The 19,951-nt window shown below is 41.9% G+C and overlaps 1 protein-coding gene across 1 annotated transcript in view; it reads right to left on the bottom strand.

Moving 5' to 3' along the window:
* Positions 1–19,951, bottom strand: part of Myrfl (myelin regulatory factor-like) — a 110,914-nt gene that overhangs the window by 57,574 nt on the left and 33,389 nt on the right. The window contains exons 3-9 of the mRNA XM_012514956.2: positions 13,999–14,066; positions 13,647–13,905; positions 12,874–12,965; positions 6,999–7,149; positions 3,913–4,108; positions 2,517–2,593; positions 878–988 (exon numbers count right to left, since the gene is read on the bottom strand). Of these exons, the coding sequence (XP_012370410.1) occupies positions 878–988; positions 2,517–2,593; positions 3,913–4,108; positions 6,999–7,149; positions 12,874–12,965; positions 13,647–13,905; positions 13,999–14,066 (954 nt within the window). The remainder of the gene's footprint in view (positions 1–877; positions 989–2,516; positions 2,594–3,912; positions 4,109–6,998; positions 7,150–12,873; positions 12,966–13,646; positions 13,906–13,998; positions 14,067–19,951) is intronic.

Below are 19,951 nucleotides of genomic sequence, written 5' to 3'. Positions count from 1 at the left end.
GAGGAGGAAGAAGAAGAAGAAGAAGAAGAAGAAGAAGAAGAAGAAGAAGAAGAAGAAGAAGAAGAAGAAGAAGAAGAAGAAGAAGAAGAAAGAGAAATTGAACTTAGGACCTGTGCTTGCCAGGCAGGTGCTTGTGCTGCTGAGCTATCTCCCTGGCCCTTTCCAATTGTTCTTAAGGCAATATTTATTCCTGTTGTTTCAATTGCTTCTTCACACAGACAACTGATGAGACAATCTTAGATTAGTCTATTTCTTTTCTTTCTCTCTTCCCTTCTTCCTTTCTTTCTTTTTTGTATTTTAGTACAGAGTCTATACTATCTACAGGGTCTCACTATGTAAATCAGACTCATAATGATTTACCTGCGTTCAGCCTCCCAAGAGCTGGGATTACAGGTGCGTGCCACCATGCCCTGTCTCAGCACACCTCGGGGGTGGGGCCAGCATGGCAAGCCAGGAATCAAACCCCGGCCCCTGAGCTCTGTCTAAGCAGGCGCTTTAGTCCGTTGAGCTATCTAGCTGTTCCTATACTGGGAGCATTTGTTAAGATACAAATTGCTAAGCTCCACCTCTTGAGGTTTTATTCATGAGCGGTTTAGTGAGGTGAGGGGATCTGCATTTTTCACAAGCGTTCAAGTCTCGCCATCTCCATCAGTCCTACAAACCGTGCCTTGAGAAATATGGGTCTAAATCATGTGGGCAAAGGTGTTTTCTTTTTAATCCAAAAGGTTGCAGCAGCCTCTCAGCATCAGCCAGCACACAGGATTGAGGAATGCAGTGAATCTTCAGCCCAAAGCAGTAATGAGGCAGGCACATATGAGCACCAGAGGGTCCCCACAAGCCACTGCAGGACAGACACTGTGCCCACGGGCACTGGTACCTCTGCTCAGGGTTCGGTTTCCCCTTCTTCCTCATGTTGTTGGCAGTGGTTTCACTGAAGTGCAATCGTCCCAGCGTTACCTTGGTGACCTGGTCAGGCAGTAGGTCAATTCTAGAACAAACAGCAGAAATAGCAGGGGATTATAAGAGAACACAGAGCCCTTGATCCTATCTAACCCACTTGGAGTCTCTCAAGGGATTTAGTTCCTGTTCCCATCACCCTGCAGTGGACATCTGTTCCAGGCACTGATTCCCAGTCACCAAGCTCCAGCCCAAGCAGGAAAGGCCGTGGAATGACTTGAGCTCTGAGAAATGCTTACTCAGCAGAACCTCTGCCCAGACTTCCGACTCAGGAGTGCCACATGGTCAACAGGCCACACGTGGGCTCTGTGACCTCCACACTGGGAGGAAAGGAGACTCTCAACGTACTGATGTCAATGAGTGTAACACTAGCCTCTGCACACATGCCTGGGCTTTTCCTCCACGTGCCTGGCCTCTCCTGGCCTAGTGACGAGTGGTACTTCCTTGGAGAGAAGAGCTCGCAAAGGAAGGCCATGTGCTCTGCACAAGCTAAGTGCCGCCTGGTCTCTACGAGCTGATCTGCCCAAGGTGTGGGCCGTTCTCCTCCCAGCTCATAAGGCGCTGATGGAGGGTCAAGACACTGAGCCGTCACAGCCACACCCCTGCCAAACGAGCCAATGTGCAAGTCACACTCCAAGTCTTTTTAGAAAGGTGACCGTGGCTTCAGACTGCCATGTTGTCATGCGCACTACTATTCATGTGCGCTTTCTATCCTGAGCCAGTCAGCCATCCATTAGAGCAGCCTTTAACACTTAGAAAAACTGAATTGTATGCACGGCGTGGAAGTGGAACCCTGAAATTAATTCAATTGACATCATGCTAATTTAAATGGAAAATGATAGGGCCAGCAAGATAGTTCAGCAGACTAAGAGCCTGCCTTGGTAAGCACAGGGACCAGGGGGACCAGGGCTCGATCCTTAATCCTTTATGCCGCGTCAGGCTCACCCCTGGGGTGCCCTGAGTTTCAACCAAGTCCAGGAGTGGTAGGGCACTCCTGTAATCCCAGCGCTGGGGAGGCTGAGAAAGGAGGATCACTATATCCTCCTGTACCAAATACATAAAATTTAAAAAAATAAAATAAAATAAAAAAAATAAATGGGAAACGAAAAACAAGATATGTCTAATCTTTCTTAAGGAACCCAAGTTGTTAGTAATGTGTTAGTACTGAATGACAACAAAAGGGATGAGTTTTTAAAAGAAACCCTTTTGTAAATAACTTTTCTCAGTGATTCCAATGATTTTCACCAGTTTTATTTTGGTGATAAATGTGGATTCATATTGCAATGACCCAGTGCCTCAGTTCACAAATGCTTCTGTTCATAATCAGTTCACAAACAATGCTAGGCAAAATTTTCCTTCTGTTCACGAGTCCCACGTCAGGGACAAACATCTTCTCCAGAATCTTGGAACAAATTAAATTTGTGAACAAAGCACCACCATATTAAAATAGTGTAGCATTACTGATTTAGATTCTACAGTGGGTTTCATCTTAAATAAGCAGAATCCAGCCTCAGATCTTCCCAAACATTCACGAAGGAATTCACAAAAGGAATTCTTACTTAACAGGGCTGAAAATCCTTTTGCTTCTATCTGCTTGGGACTGTTCAATAGTAATTACTTGATTGGCGGCTTCTACCTATATGCAACAATGAAAAGTAAATTAATGACAATAACTTTATTACATAAGCACTCACCAGCATAGAATATTGAGATACTAAAATGCCTCCCAAGGCACCAAGCGAGGCTGTATCATGTAAGTGTGACTCACCGAAAAGACACAGAAAACTGGTTTCCACCTTCATGCAGACAAAACAAATAAATGCTTGAAATTCCACAATGAAAACACAGCAGAGCAAAGTAAGCGGTGAATACAGAGTCAGAAAGTGGATGATTGAATACAGGAGAAAAGCTCAGGACCAGTGCAGCTCAAAGCACAAGTGCATCCTTTCCTGCATTTATTCATTCGTTCTACAAATATTTGCTGAGCACCTACTTTGTGCTAGGAACTGCTCTAAGCATTGGAGATAAGAAGTGAACAAAATTAACAAAAATCTTTGCTCTTCAGGAGCTTACATTCTACCATGAAGAAATAATAATATAGAATAAAAACAACATATTGGAAATGACATATAGACATATAAGCAATATAAACTTCATTCATTCAGCACCTGCCACATACTCTTCTTGTTATTCCATGACTAACACGTAACAGGGGCATGAGACCAACCTTGTAATATACAGTTTATAGATACTTAAAGACATTAAAAAAAAAAACCTTTCTGAAAAAAACTGACCATCCAACATTAAGAGCCTTAAAAATTTTTGTATCTTTTTTTTTTTTTTTGCGGAACCAGGGATTGAACTCAGGTCCTTGCGCTTACCAGGCAAGTGCTCGTTCTACTGAGCTATCTCCTCAGCCCCCAATTTTTGTGTCTTTGATGGGTAAATACTGCTTTTGGAATTTATCCTTACGCAAAGATGAGTGAATACAAATGTTTAGGGCAGCTTTACTATCAAATTTAAAAGTTAGAAATAAATGAACCTTCTTATAAGAATGACTATTACATACTCACACCACGAAGTTATTTTTGTAAACTATGTTTCTATGGGATCCTTAGTAATATCAGTATTATAATAACACTCTGAAGATTAATAATAGGAAAAAGTAGGCCACCAAAAGGAAGATCCCAAACATGACATAATTTTAAGCCTTCCTATATTTCTGTTATGTTTCAGAACTGCCATGGTGGACTGGGCCCAGGGAGATAGCTCAGTAGAATAAGCACTTGCATGGCAAGCGCAGGGTCCTCAGTTCAAACCCTAGTAGCTAAAAAAAAATGGACTTACATTGCTAACATAATCAGAAAACAATTTTTTGCCTTTACTTGTTTTATTTTCAGACAACTGGGACTTACTATGTGGATCAAATTCAATTGAAAGAAATAAAAGTTTTACCTTAACTCCAAAAGCTTTCAAGTGAAACATTTCTATTGGCTTTAGGCCCATTTGGGTTTTAACGAATTTTGGGCTTCCCCAAACTTGGATGTGGATCGTTATCTGGAAATGGTTCTTCTTTTGGCAAACGAAAGCTTCATCTGCTGGAGAGAAATTAAATCCTTTGTCTGTAACAACTTGGTAGCCCACATCAGGTCTATGAAGAAAGGAATCGAGAAACCAATTGTACAAGCGTTTTCAACACATTTTCTTTCTCCAACAATATTCACTGTATGAACATTTCAAGAACATGGAATGTGAGAGTGCCTTTTGCAGCAGCTAGTCAATTGATCCCTGGATTTTTTTTTTTTTGGGGGGGGGTGGGGGGAGGAAATTAAGCTAATCTGTCCGAGCACAACTGGCTCTTGCCCAGTATTTTACCTTCTCATGAAGAAATACACATTTTGCCAAATGGAAGCCTTACTCCTTCAGTTTGTCTTTCTCCTTTGTGTTTTCTAAACTTTTATTTTGCCTCTGTAATGGAATAGAAAGATGTAGGCTAGAAACTGCAAAGCCACTACATTACTGAGAAATGTCTGTGACAGAATAAATCTCTTTCCTCTTAAAAAAAAAAATAAAGTGTCTAAGGGACTGAGGATAGAGCTCTGCAGCACGGTGCCTGCCTGGCAAGCGTGATGTCCTAAGCTCGATTCCCGGTACCAAATAATGTTTCTACATTTTATCAGCTCTATGACACTTAATAGTATGAACAGGAAGGCATGTGTATTCAGTCCACTGATGGTCATCTAAAAAGAATAGCTTTAACTTAATTAACTAGGGCCAAATATTCTACTAAAGGAAACCTGCTTTCACTAGCCTGGGTTCCCGTCCTCTTTATTCTTCCAATCTGGTGACAACGCTGCAAACCTACTCAGGTGAGTTCTGCCAGCAAGGAAAATAGAGCGGTGGTAAGATGACTGATCAGACTTTTGCTTTGTTTCGTCATTATTTTTTCAACAGAAATGTTTTGTGTATAATACGTTTTTAGAAATACTTGAAAACATTAACAAAAATAAAGCACTAAATGCATAATGTCTTCAAGTAGAGAAGAGAATACAAAAATTGGAAATGCTTTTGGTGGTTTTTCCATTCGTGTTGTGCATCTAGAACCCAGTTTTTAATTCAGTAATATTCCTAGAGCTGGATTATCTTTCCTCAGCAAAGAAGCGCCTTCCCAGAACCACAGGTGATGGATTCGCTGCTCTACCACTGTGAGATCTTCACTTCCTGGGATCTCAAGTGAGATATTTGCCATTATAACACACAATTTAAGTCTTAATTTTTTTCTAACTCCAGAAACAAACTATTAATGGGGCTTCTGGGAAAGGGCTGTTCACACCTTTTGCAAGTCAAGTAAAATACCTCCCCAAAGAATCAAGTCACGGTTTCATTGATCACCTGTAAGTAGCTGCTTGGTCAGAGGCTTCCTAAACGCAGTGCACACCAGCAGCTCAAGGGAAATCCACTGAGCAAGAATTTGGTAAAACTATGTACATGACACTACCTGAGAACTTTACATTGGCTCAGCTTTCTAGAATTAATCTGCTAAATTGCTCTTCTAAAGGTTAGATGGATAGAGTTGTATAGATTTTTAATAAACAGAGTAATAGGAACTGTGTTGGTTGAGGAAATTAAAGGAATTTTTTGTGAGAAAAGAATTTAAAAAGGTATAATGTACTGCTCAGATATGATCATTAGACTGGTTAACTCCATATATTTTGTTTTAAGAAAATATTTCTTCCTTCTATTTCATCCAAATAAATGTTCTAGTAATAAATTTTGCTTTACTTGAATTTGTAAAATACCATGAAAACCCTCAAATTTATCATTCACAGTTTCTACTCTATATTATATTTATTACTTGAAAATCTTAACCATTGGCGTAGTTTAATGTTTCAAGGAAGCATTTATAAACAAGAAAAATTGCAGAAAACTTAGGTAGGCTGTGGGGTACTCAGGTCAACAACTTCTGACATTGCCAGTCAAGTGGAAGACCCAATATTATTACGGGCTACTGGACTCTTTTGGAATATTTTGCTGAATTTACACACTTATAATATTCAAATAATGGAACTTAACAAAAAAAGGGTATACAGACGATTGTGTCTGTGTATTCAAAGTGGTTTGAATAGATATATAGTTACATTCTCTTAATGAATAGAATGATTTGTTCTAATGGTGTTTGTGAATAGGATGTCAAGTCCGCATCTTGTACAGCAATTAACCACTAGGAAGAATGTATGCAGTGTGTTAATTATTGAAACTGTCCTACTGATTTGATTTGCAACTGTCTCATTGCTATTTGTTTATCAATAAAATTATGGGAAAAAAGAGAAAACTTAGGTAGGCAAATTATATCATATATCATAAGGAATAAAGAGTTTAAAGGGTAATATCAATAATACATAAGTCCACATTTAGTTTTAAACTACAATGTTATAAAAATATGTTGAAATTTTTCTAATTTTTGAATAATTTGCATGATTTGATTTCAGTCTCTGAATATAAAGAGGCCACTGGCTAAGACTGGAGGCTAAACATGCAAAATATGCAGAGTACGCTGACAACGAACCTGAAATGCAGATTCACAACACAGATGCTAGGGGTAGTCACTGGCTAACAATTTCATATGGTCTCTAACAATGTACTCTACAGTATTCTGCATAATTAAATGCATAATTAAATTAACTGCATAATTAAATGTTAATGATTTGGGAAAATTTTGTTTTTCAACTTTTAGTTTAAATTGAGTACATGGTCCTGGAAAATTCCCTCTTCCTCCAGTATTATAGTGGGTAAATTATGAGTTAGAATTATAATTCTGGGTTCCTTGAGGCCAAAAACCCAGGTCCTAGCTATTCATTAGATAAGAGGCAAAACGTAAGGTGTAAATCATATAGTTTCTCGCTGATCCACCCTTTGACCAGGGTTTGCATCCAACCTGGAGTATTTGGATTCAATGCTGAGATTTAGCTCTTCTACACACACACACACACACACACACACACACACACACTCCCACCCAAGGTGTTGCTAAGGCCACTTACAGTTTTTCATGATGACAGTTTAATAAGCTATGCCAAGGAACACTTTGGTACGGCTGCCACTTCAGCACAGGGGAGCACTGGTCCGCAGGCATCCTGTTCTGTACCTCACTGTCCTGGTCCTGTACTTTGCTGCTGTGACTCCTACTCGTCACTGCAATGGAACCAGCAGGTTAGATTCTTCCTACCAGATTTTTCTTCTCAGACTCACAGGCAGCTTCACAACATTAGTGAGTAGGTCCTGTGTGAGGCAGAGTGGCTGATGGGAGGTGCCAAGCGTTGGGAGGTAAGAAGTATGCAGCTGCCCTGTGTCCTCAGATGAAAAGAGCGGCCTGGGGCCCGTGGTCTGCTAGATAATCCTGTGTGGTATCTCCTCCCTCTACTGTGTGGTCCCAAGAAAGTCTATACCAAGCCCCAAGAAGGCAGGTGATCCAGGCTTGATCAATCAAAAAAATGCAGCATTCAATGCTTTCATGAAGGACGGCTGTAGGGTTCAATCTCATTCAAGTAGAGGGATCTCAGCACTTCAGAAGAATTCAGGTTTCAAGATGCTCACTGTTTTTCATGAGGTTTAAACCTACAAGTTACATCCCCAAGAGCTGCTGGCACCATGGAGGACACAAGGGGAAAGCCCAGGTGGGAGTGAAGCCAGTACAGCAGAAGAGAGAATTTAGAATGAAAGACAACCAAAGCTGATGGTATGACTGGAGTTCTGGGAGCCAGACCTAAATGTTGAAGCCACAGGACTCAGTAGATCTCTAAACTTTTCTTTCTTGTTTGTTGTTTTGCTTTATTGCTTAAGGCAGTTTGAGGGTTTTAGTTTTAGGGATTTTGTTGTTGTTAATTTCAACAATATATCCTAATTTGTAACAGGTGTTTGTGACATCAATTATTCTGTTGTTCCAAAAAGCTTTTTGAACTTAGACAAGTTATTCGCTTATGATCTTACTTCCCTCAACTGAAAAATAGAAATTAGACACGTGTGTGCTGCTCATCTTGCAACATTACACAAGCGGAGAAGCATAGAAGTGAAACACTTCAGAAGTTAAAGCCAGGAGAAGCTAACAGTTCTTGTTAGTATCAACTATAAGAAATTGCCACTTTTGTATTTCAAAATGGTCAAATAACCGCAATTTCATGTGGCCAATCACTACTTTTGCATAACACTTAAAGTCAGCTGTCTTAATTTGAATATACCTCCAAAACCATACAATTCAACCTCAGTCAGTGTTTATGTAAAACATTACTGATATATATGTTGTTTCCCCTTTTTTTTTTTTTCCTAACAAGCCTGCCATCACTCTTATCTGACATCAGACAGGAGTGAAGAAGAAATTCTGGGCATTAGTATAGCCAAGTGCAGGCTATCAGCAGCAACACGGAAATAGGCGTTTGCTCCTACAGAACGCGCCATGAAGCCACACCACGGACGATGCAGAGCCACGGGCTGCCTTTTCCTTTCACTCCTCTAGGTTTTCCATTATATTTCCACTGAGTACTTCATACACAAACTGAACTGCTTCCCAAACCATCCCAAATGTTCTAGAATCCGTGTTTTCCTGGAATCTCATCATTAAATGGCACCCAGGCAAAATGTATTTTTTAGTTTTTGTAACACATCCTTGTGGGAGAGAGTTCTTGAAATCCTAAAAGGTTTTCTTCACGTCTGACAGCACTGGAGGCGGGCAGTGCAGGGACCTCTGTGCGTCCTTCCTCCTCCAGAGGCCTGGCCTCAAGTGGTTTAGAAGAGATTCACATAAATACAATCATTTCATAGTTCTGCTTGCACAAAATTGAGAGAAAGAAAGAAACTAATTCATCCTTCTCTCCTTCCTCTCTGCTGTAACAAAGAAAGGGTCAAAGTGATACCTACATGCGCCTGATACACAGACACTTGCAGGAAAATTACTCGTGCTCTCTGAGTCTTGGTTTCTCATCTACAGAACTAGAATAAACCTATGCCACCTCCCAGAGTTGGTGAAGGGACTCGGTGAGGAGATGTCTGCAAAGCGCTTAGCCCAGGTATTCGCCACTGGTGAGCACCTAAACAATGCCACCTGTAGGTATTGTTAGTGACGCTGGCAGTGTTGCCTGTCCTTCTTTCAGTTATATGACTTGGTTATTCCTAAGGAGTCATGAGGGAACAGTTCTGTTCTTGGCCTCCAGGTACTCCAGCAAATGTAAAGAAACTACCAGATGCTCACAGCTGAATCCCAGCTGACACAGGCCCTGTGGTTAAAGGCCAATGTGCCTAGTTGCATGGCCAAAGGCCAGCTCTATTCCACCAGACGCTGAGAGGTAGGGCAGTCAGTAGCTCAAGGGCAATTTCACTGTCCTCAAAGATAATGGCATTACCCACTGTTTCTCATCAGTACAGCCAGCATATCAGAGCAGCCACTCAAACAGGAGCTATAGGGCTGTGGCTTCCCTAGGAGCTGCCTATCTGCTAGAAAGGCCCTGGGAGCCACGGGCCCACGCTGAAATTCCAACTCTGAGACCAGAGCTGGGACTCCCTACTACTTCTAGCACTAACTACTCTTCTGAGTCATTTGTGCTCCATAGCCACTGTCCTTAACTTCTTTACTCTTCTCCAAGGGGAGGATCATTTTTTCAATAACTTTCCTTCATTGCAGTTCTCTATGCAAGAATAAAAGCACACCGGTCATGAGCACGCAATTCTGTACTTCTTTATATAATGAATTCTACTGTATAACTACCACTAGATCAAGCCACAGGATGTTTCCAGCCATCTGGGAGACACCCACATGCCCGCTTCTAATAATCACTTTCTTCTGTCTAAAACTGCACATTGTCCTGACATCTAGCAGCAGAGAGGAACTTAGAGAAATGGAGCACAATGCTGTGCTATGCCCTGTTACGGCCCAGCTTTTTTTTTTTTTTTTTGCCTGATGTTACGCTTAGGAGATTCATGATTACTACCCCAGCAGTCCCTTATTCATTTGCCTTACTTTCTCATATACATGGGCCACAGTTTGTGCTGGTGTTAGTGGCCTTTTGCTGCTGGTAATGGCCAGTTCATGGCTACTATGGGTGGTATGACGAGGGACACTTTCTTTGGAGATCACGTGGGCACATTTCTGCTAGTCTCATTCCTGGGTGTGGAGTCGCTGCTTGTAGGTACCCTTGAGGAGGTGCCAGCAAGCATCTCTAAAGTGGATGAGACAAAGGTTCTTAGTCTCATTAATATGGAAACTGCTCCTCAAGGACCTGACCCAGCTTGCCCAGTGTCACAGATCTTAAGTGGAAGAACTGGGTTGCAAGCCCTCTTCCTTTCATGTTGTCTGAGGCTTGCAGGAGAAATTCTAATGCAAAGTAGAAGTGGGAACATAATCAACTGCCCAAGTCCCAAACTTCAGAGAAAACTGGCAACTTGCCTTTGTATACTTTTCAAAATACCTTGCATACTTTGCTTTTAAAAGTCTCAGAGATAAGTGAGGTCGAAATTATGACTCATTTGCTAAAGAAAAGTAATGCACTGAGAGTTCCCAATCTTTACAGGCAAGGCAGGCACTCTTCTGACTACACCGGGTGAATTTAGCCAGCACACCTCTCACTGTGGGCCACGGTCATGCCTGGGGCTGGAGAAGCCTTTCATATTTGAGGTCAGATGCATAAAAGAATCGGAGCCTGCCAGTGTGGCCAGGGGCCCTCCTTTACTTGGGCAGGTGGGGCCAGGACCCAGTGAGCAGGAGCCTGTTCGTTGGCACCTTGCACTCAAAGCAAGACTTGATGTCTGCTCACAACAGCCCTGTAACTGTACATTTGGTTCCACAAATGGACTCCTGAACCCTTTGCTAATGTATGTGGCCTAACATAAAGTCAGTAGAAAAACCTTAGTAATTGAATTAGAGTATCTTTTCCCACAGAAAATTGGCGAACCTACTCCTGTCTACACACCTGGCTGAAGCTCTTCTTGCCTCCACCCGATGTGGACCTTCCCCAAGACCTTGTAAAACCCCTGCAAAATCAAACAGGAGATCTCCACCAGAACACACTAGCTGAAAGTATAAATGGTAATGAAATTTGGACTAAGTTCTTGCCTTGGTCCCTCTGCCCCCTTTACTGAGAACCTGCTCATTCTCCTTCTTGAACAGTTGTCTGGAAACAATTATTTTTAGTCAGCTTTTCAGTATCTTTTAAATAGGACTTAAGGAATTCATGGCTTCCTCACTACTGGGACTCTTCAGTTGTTCTCTCTAAGCTTTCTGTAAAGATGATTGGAAAAACAAAATCAGTGTACTGTCCACCTGGGACAGACAGCAGCAGAAAATCATCCCGGAATGGAGGGGAGCTTTAGAATGACTTGGGCAACCATCTGGCCCACTGAGGAACCTCTTAAGTGCCTGCTCTAAATCCCCTGTGAGCTGGTGCATCTGCAGGAGAACAAACAGATGCTTTCCTCATCTGGCTAGGAATTTGCTCAGCATTTGTATTTGAAGTTCATAAAGAAACTGCAGGAAAGACACAGGAATCCCTGAAGAAATTAGGGTGATCTTCCACAGCAAGGTGGACAGAGAGTTCTTTGTTCCCCTCAAAGGGAGTCTAATTAGCATACTGCATTGCTAGGGTTGAAGTGGTATTTTGCTTCTAAAGTTGGTGGAAAACGTTGACTGTTGGCCATGGTGGATCCATGGAAAGGAAAAGGAGGCTACAAGAGATGACTTTATAGAAAGCCTGGAAGTCCAGCACCCCGGGGACGCCGCGCTCCCAGGGAACAGCTACATACGGGCTTGCTGGAGGGTGGTATCACTATCTGCCAAAGCACTCCCTCCGGCCATGTGGGAGGTGAAGCCAGATGTCTTGCTCCAACGATTGCACCGCTAAAGGCAAAGGCAGCAACCCACTGGTAAGAAAGCCCCAGCATCTCTTTTCAGAACAGAATGAATCTACATTTGGGGACAGGAGTGGAAGAGGAAGCCCCAAGAGGAAACCCTGGGCAGCTTCGCCAAGCTGACTCACTGTACTGTGAATTGGGGTGCTATTCACACTGCTTACAACTGAGGACTTACAGTAGTTCAAAAAGTTGGCACACTGTAGTATCCTTTTCCCTAGAAAATGCTGTGGCATTTGGACTATGGAAGATTCTTACAGTTTAAAGTTTCAGGCTCCAAAAGGCCAATCTGTTTCCATATTGATCAGGACTTTAAGTTCCAAACCTCACATATCACATTACATAGGACAAAGACCTAAGTAAGCTGACAGCTTGAGCACTAGATGATTCTGATGAAAGATTTCTCAAACACATTTACAAAATTTCAGAGATCTACTGGAAACTCTTCAATGTGAAGTAATTGCAAAGAAGACTCAACTTTCCACCTTCCTCTCACTGAGACTTTAAGCTAAAGTCTTGCATCTCAGAGCATCTTCGAAGAACTATAATATTGGTGTCACCTAGACACTTGTTAGAAAGGCAGGTGTCAGACCCCTACTCAGATCTACTGAGCCACACTCTGTATTTTTACCAAGATTGCTGTGTTGATCTGTGTCAGTTCCTGTGTTAAAATCAAAGAGGGCTAAACAAAGCAGCGGGCACACCCATAGGCTCTCAGCGATGTGGTACCATTTCCTGGGGTCTGGAACTGAGCCTTTGTCCTCTGAGACAAGCTCTTGATTCTGTAGGACTGGCATTTCACCCACACTAGGAAACAGGAGGACACCTCTTCTTTTGAGAGCAGGTATGACCCCAACTGCATGAGAGATGAGTACAGAGGGAAGAAATAAACTCCCAGAGCCTATCGTTGCCCTTCTGTGAGAAAGACCACAATTTTCTAAGACTGTTCAAAGACTAGTACCAAGTCGTGAACTGAGGGCCAAGACTTTACTAACCCTGCCCTCGTCATGGCCCAGGTTTACTCACTTAGTCTGGAGCAGGGGGCCCACGCTCTGCCATCCTCGGAATCCTCCAGCATCTGTATGTGCTTCCTCTTCTTGGTTGGAGGCAAGGAATCTCTGCAACCAAGAAACCAGAAGGAAGGTTAGGATTCTTCAGTTAGCCTGTTACTTTAAATTCAATTTAATTTCCCAGGTCTTTGCTTTCTGCTTCCTAAATTCAATTCCAACCAGTTAAGATTCCTGAAACCCTACCAGTTTGAAACTTAGTTTTCCGTTAGCCAATGAATTTGAGGTTTACCTACCTTAAAAAAATAAACTGACCATATTTTCAAAGGCAGAAGACTCACTGAAGATACAGTCTTAAAATATAGGTATACATGTTACACTCAAGAATGTTTTGCCTGCAGAGTTTGGCCTCAACCTTTGATGACCCTTACTATTTTTTTCCACCTTGTAGATCCAGAAGGAGAAATAAATAGGAGAAAAGAAGGACAGAAGATTCAAGAGCACATGCCCAAATTTCCTTGACATGCATATACAAACACTGTTGCTTCTGTCACCTGGAATCTTCCAATATTTTAGTCATTTTATTTTTTGTTGAATAAATACCTTGGGCTTAGTGGGGTTTTAATTCAGAGATTGTCCAAGCCAAGAGCGCTGGGGCCTGGTCCTATTCATGTCTCAATACTGCCATCTCCTGGGCTGGCTACGCTGCACCCTCCTAGGGCACTGCAGGGGCTCTGACTGCTCTGAGGCTTTCTGCTGACATCTTTCAGAACTAAATATCTTGCTCTGTACCCAGGGATGCTGCAAAGAGGTTGCTGGTGATAAGAACAACTTATCCCCAGATAGGAGGGCCCCGACTGGTCCAGAAGGTTGACAGGATGACTGGCGTTGGGGTAACAGTTGTGAAAGCTGCCATGGCTTTGGCCAGAGTTGCTCATTCCAGACACGCTCTGTTGCAGGTGAGCAGACAGCATTCCAGGGGCTGCTGCAGGATGGAGGAAAGCCGCTGGAGTCCTGCCAGGCATGGCCCTCAAGGTCTGGTGGCTTGCACCTGGTGGCAGAGGAAAGCAAGACACACCTCTGTTCTGTGCCATTCAGAATCCAGAGAGTAACAGCAGATGTGCTGAGGGCTGGCCGCACTCACCTTTGACCTGTGGAGGAGAGCGTGGGTCTGATGCACAATACGGTGGGGTGTCTGGGAGCTGACGCTGCCTGCAGATTAGAGACCTGGATTCATTGAGAGTGCTCCAAAAAGTTTGATTAACAATGTTATTCCTCTTAAAATTCTTACACCAGATAGTTGTACACATGGTTTGAGCTAAGGCATGTGAAGTATTGTTGCTAAAGTAATGGTTTTCCATCTCTATCTGCTCTGGAGTATCCCTAGCTCTTGAAGAGAGTTCGCAAGTTTACCAAAGAACTTTTTTTAATACATGGAGAAAAATAACTTTTTTTTCTGTTTTATATGTTGAGGTGCAAGTCAAATTTCATTTTAAGAAATGAATAGTATCAATAGCTCAGAGGACTAAAGTGCCTGCTTAGCCAGAGCACAGGGGCCGCGGTTTGATCCCAGACATTCTGGCCCTGCTCCCAGGGCATGCTGAGATGGCGATTGAAACCGGGCATGGTGGTGCGCACCTGTAATCCCAGCACTTGGGAGGCTGAAAACAGGGGGATCACTATTAGTCTGATCTACATAGCGAGACCCTGGACACCCTATACTAAATACATTAAAGAAGAGAAAGAAATGAATAGTCCAATCAAACAAATCTCAAAAAAAGTGCATGATACCAGGATCACATACAATCTTTAAATTCAGGGAAAAGGATCAGGGTGAAGCTTGGCTGAAGCTTCAATTAAGAAAGAACAAAATCAGGCTAGAGACTTGGTGTGGTAGCACATGCCTATAATCCCAGTGGTGGGGAGGCTCAAAACAGGAGGCTGATCTGCATAGTGAGACCCCATACGGAAAAAAAAATTAAAGAAAAGATATAACCAAACCATTAGATTAGCTTCCCCACCTGTTACCCGCAACAGGAGCCCAGTGGGTGAGCTACTGCCCTCCCTGAATGTGGAAGGACACATTAAAAATCTAAATACTGAACTGGATACCTTCCTCAACTCTGCTTTGAATGCAACCAAACCAATATTTCATGAGTAAGAAACTAGAGCTCGGCTCCCAAGAAGGTATAAATGTACTGAAGAGACAAGGGGACACAATATGTTCAGTTACCAAGGAAATGGCCCGTTCCTATCTGATGACACTACAATGAAATTTACCTTTTAAGAATAATGGTTTGGGTATAGAATTTCTTAAATGGGAATAAGGAAATACCAGATATTGTCAGGAAGCCTTTAAAATTAAAGACAAAGAGCACACAAACAGAGAAAGGAAAAATACAAAAGGATCACCAACAGTTCTTCTGCCCCCAAAGTGCCTGACCTCCGTAAGGCTGGCTCCACTGAATCTGACCTTTTTGCAGATAAAAACTCTAAACTCTTGGCATTAAAAAGTTAATTATGTATACTGGAAAGTAGACAAAAGTAAATCCTGGAAGCACTGAAATTTAGAGGACAGTAATAATAGACGGGGTCACCTGCTTGCAGTTTTCAGCCCGAAAGTCTTACCAAAGTCAAAGCATGGGCCATCTAAAACTCCACAGAAAATCCAGTCCTTCTGGCCGGAACAACCAGAAAAGAATGTGGGATAAACATGAATGCTAAAGAAATGAAAGAGAATCTTGGGAAAGAGGATGCCGAGAGAGAGAAAAGCCAGGTTTTGTACATAACTGCCCGCGTCGCTCGCTCAGCCCTAAGCCAGCTGTGTAGGGGCAGAATTCAAAATATGAGCTTCTTCCCAAGAGACACAGGTTAGAGTCTGAGTCTAACCAAAGTAACCCCCTGCACAAACAAAAGCATATTCATTCTTCAGTGAAATATGAAAGAATCCCTGTGTTTAGCAATTCACCACAGCAAGTCTTTTATTTCGTTCCATTTTATGCCCTTTTATGTGGAACGCATTCCAGTATGTTCAGAGAAATTTTGCAGTTCTTTTCAGAGAATTTGAAGAATTAACAAAATCTGCCTTCGAAACTAGGCAAATCATTAAAACAAGGCAAGGATGAACTCAAGAAAAATGCTGTTGTTTGTGATTGCTTTTTGCACTCCTCCCTGCTCACCATATCAGAGACCCAAACAATGCACAGCAGATTTTCTTTGGCCTTTGCGTTCTGAATCTGTCTCTTAAATGAAAAGATTTTCATAAAGCAGACACAAGAAAATGACAAACACCTGGAGTCATTCAGCCATTGAGAGACCAACTCTGGCCCAGGCTTCTGTAGGAGATAGTTGTGAAAACCAAGAGATGTTTACCAGCTATTAAAACAAAATAATTTGCCTTCAGAACACTTCCTCTTGAACATATAGCATGTGTAATTGTTGATACCTTGTGTCAACTTGAGAAGTCTAGAAGTCTAATTAAGTGACTCAGCTGGGGGCAGGGTCCTCACCTCGTAAAGATCTTGAGCCAGGCAAGAAGAGGCCACAGAGATGGGGTAAGTGCTACCAGCCCCTTTGGGATGGGGGATAGGCTGCTTACAATAGAAGAGAAGAGAGGGTTACTCTTCTCCCCTTCGGCTCTTGTTGCTTTGGCTGCTTTCTGCCACCTTGAGGTGTTTTCCCTCTGCCAAGCCACCCAGCCTTGGAGCCAGATGGTTACAAACTAAAACCTCCTCAAACTGTGAGCTAAATAAAGCTTTCCTACCTTAACTTTGTGTGTCAGATACTTGGTCTCAGCAACTAGAGAAAAGTAACCAAGACAACATGTTTTTGTCTTTTGAAGGATGAATAAATAGTCCCATAGGGGATGAATTTTATGCAAATCAAAAGAGGAGAGCATAAAAGAGACTGTTCCCCCAGGCAGCTGAAGCTATATGTACACCCGTGATGCTCACATGCTGCCGCCAAAGCAGCCAAGCTTTCTTCGTAAAGCAACCTTGATTTAGCACACTGCAGTAGACTGAGTGCCTACTTGTCCAAGATTCTCCTGGGCACTTTGCAGGACCCCACACATACTACAACCTAGTCTTCATTTGCATACACCAGTGGAACCACATAAAGCTCCACAGCCCAGTTCTGAGTTTTCTCTAATGAGTCCCAGTGCCTTCACACACCACCAACTGCCCCTTCACCAAAGCCCACCCCCAGAGACCTCAGCTCTGCACAGTGCCTAGTACAGTACAGTGCCTGGTACAGAGTTGGTGTTTAACAAATATTAAAATGAATATTCTATGTGTATAATTTCATATGTTAAATAAAAGCAAGCTCTCCTGGTCACCCAATCTGTGATGACAGTAGCCTTCTCCCACTTGTCACTCTCTACTTCCTTATTTTACTCCTATTTGTCCTCCTCATACTACATGACCTTGCTCTCTCTCTGTCACTGTCTTGCTCTTCCTGCTGGAGTGACTGGACAGCACTAGGGTGCCAGGAGTGAGGGGAAGGGAAAACCTGCCCCCAGAGGCAGGTAACAAGGAAATGTGCTGCCTGTAGAGCATCTTAAGACTACACTTAATCCTGTGAAGAATCAGTTACTTTTCACTATAATCAATTCTGAAAAAATGCCTGTGAATCCTGCCAGAGCAGAGTGATCCCAATACACAGACTTTTGTAAGCTATTGACAAGGATTCTACATGTTTTGTTTAATGTGGCAACTTATCCCCCAACTATAAAAATAGTTGTTACAGAAGATACTTTCTCTAATTTTTTATGTGCATGTTATATCCTGCACACATATGGACTTTCACATTAGGAATTTGTGTGTGTGTGTGTGTGTGTGTGTGTATACACACAGTCCATAGTACCTTAGAGGTCAGTGTGTAGTAGGCACCTTACCAATACTTCATCAAGTTTGGTTAGCATTCATACCTGCCATCCTAGATGGGAAAGTTCCTTGGAAGAAATGTTAGTCGATAATAGCCCAAGAAAACCATTTAATGATAGGACAGTAGAAACAAAACAGGAAAGACCCCACTCTTTCCTTTCTACTCTATATTAGCAAACTCAGGGACCCTGTCTCTTTTAGCACCTTTTCTCTGCTGCTTTTGGTGCAAAGAACCCAGTTTGAGAACCTTCTCCAGGCTAGGCACCCCAATAACCCCTGCATGTGTTGTTTCATTTACTCTCTATGCTCTCTCTATAAAAATGTACTGCTGTGGTATTTCCTACTCCAGAAGCAATGAAACTGAAGATGGATGAAGTTAAACTATTTACTCAATATTATTCATCTGATGAGTAGTTAAGCTTGAGTTAAGTGACCTGCCACCAGAGCTTACCCTCCAAATACAAATCATCTAATCTCATTAATTATTTTAGGTTATATTGTTTCATATAAGCAAGAAAGAAAGAATTCATATTTTTTATTTTTTTAATTTTTCTTTTTCTTTTTCATTTTTTATATTAATTTTATTGAGAAAGAAGTAGCAATGAGACAGTTTCAAAAAAGGCTAGTAGGACAGTTACAATAACTAATACATTGCATATTGTTGTCTTCAAAGTAGTCATAGTAAAAGATGCAGAGATGATATCCTGTCCAAACACTATTAGCACAAATCTTTCTTCTCACTGAACAAGAGAAAGTAGCTGCATATCTATCCTAACTATTTTGTATATATATGAAATGGTCCTTCATTTGAGTCCCCTTTTTTGTTTACTTTTGTCAGAGATGGGTATTTCATTGTGATTCATATATTGTAGGTGCATCAATTTAGCAAATGACTCCAATGTAGTCCAGTAGTCTATAATAGTAGTAGGTTATTTGCATGACTTGCAATGTCAGAAGTTGTTTACTTGAGCCTTTTATAGCTCAGCATTTTAATATGGCTTTACCTTTTGTACCTTGTTTTTATACTTTTCTGCTGGATTGTTAAGACCAAGATAAAGCAGGACCTATGCAACAAGAGTTGTAGCTTTTGGGTCTGATAAGGTCAGTGAAATCCCCTCAGGATTTATCCTGAGATCCTGTACCTCAAATTGTAGAACTTTGTCAGTGTCAGCCATGTGGATGAGTCACGGCCATTGCTTGGCCAATGTGCTCTCTGTGAAAGCCTGAGAGAATGTTTTCTCTCCATGTCACTCTCCTTAGGCACACTCTACATCATTGATCACTTTCCTCTATGGCCCCATAATCTCCTTGATCAGAAAATTTGGGAAACCACTGAGTTGCAGAATGTTACAGTCATTCACTGACCTTGAAGGGCTAGGGCCACAATGTCAGTTATCCTCGTAGCCCTTCTTTTTCTGTAATTTTTTGGTCTGCAAACTTAAGTTGTTAACCCAGAAAAGAAATTCAGAGTAGTGTTTTAGCCCAGAATTCCTGTGTAGGCTCACTCCTAATATACCAATTTCAATTTAAGAGTTAAACCAGTCAAAGGACTCAAGCACCACTAGCAAGCTCCTCCCACAGAGTTGCAAGTATTACCTCATTTCCTGTTGCAATGTCATTGTGAAAAGCTTAACAGCCCTGCTCAACTGAGACCTGCATGTGGTAATGGACTCATAACTCGTTTTTCCATTCAACCCTGATAAGCCTAGCCCTAATTAAAACATAGACTATTAGATGCTTAAGCTCAGTCATTATGAGGAAATAAAGTGGAGCCTAGAGTTGATTCCTTCATGACCTAAGGTATCTCTAAATCATCCTCATATGACATCACTATTGAAGCATCTTCCTCAGCTCAGTGCACTATATACATACCTAAGCCTTGCCAAAACTTATAGTATCAACCCCCATTGAGCATACGTATTCAAACCAAACTGCATTAGTTATATAGGTGCCCCATAACATTTCAGTCTGTGGTTGATAATGGTCCCATAACACTATATCACCTGGTGACATCACATCGGTCTTAGCTTGTGTACGTGTGCAAAGAAATACCTAATGATGTTTTTCTGAGACTATATCCTGGGATTAATAAGTGAAACAGGACTGATTTGCTTTGGGAGGTTGGTGGGAAAGGAGACATGTTTACCTTAGCATTTCTGGGTAGGATGCTGCACTTTTAGCTCCCAACTGAAACCCATGCAGCTCCTTAAGCCT

Source organism: Octodon degus, unplaced genomic scaffold (assembly GCF_000260255.1).
Source record: "Octodon degus isolate 3935 unplaced genomic scaffold, OctDeg1.0 scaffold00047, whole genome shotgun sequence".
Taxonomy (NCBI): domain Eukaryota; kingdom Metazoa; phylum Chordata; class Mammalia; order Rodentia; family Octodontidae; genus Octodon; species Octodon degus.
Note: the sequence above shows the minus strand (reverse complement) of the source record. Positions and strands in the feature narration are given on the sequence as shown.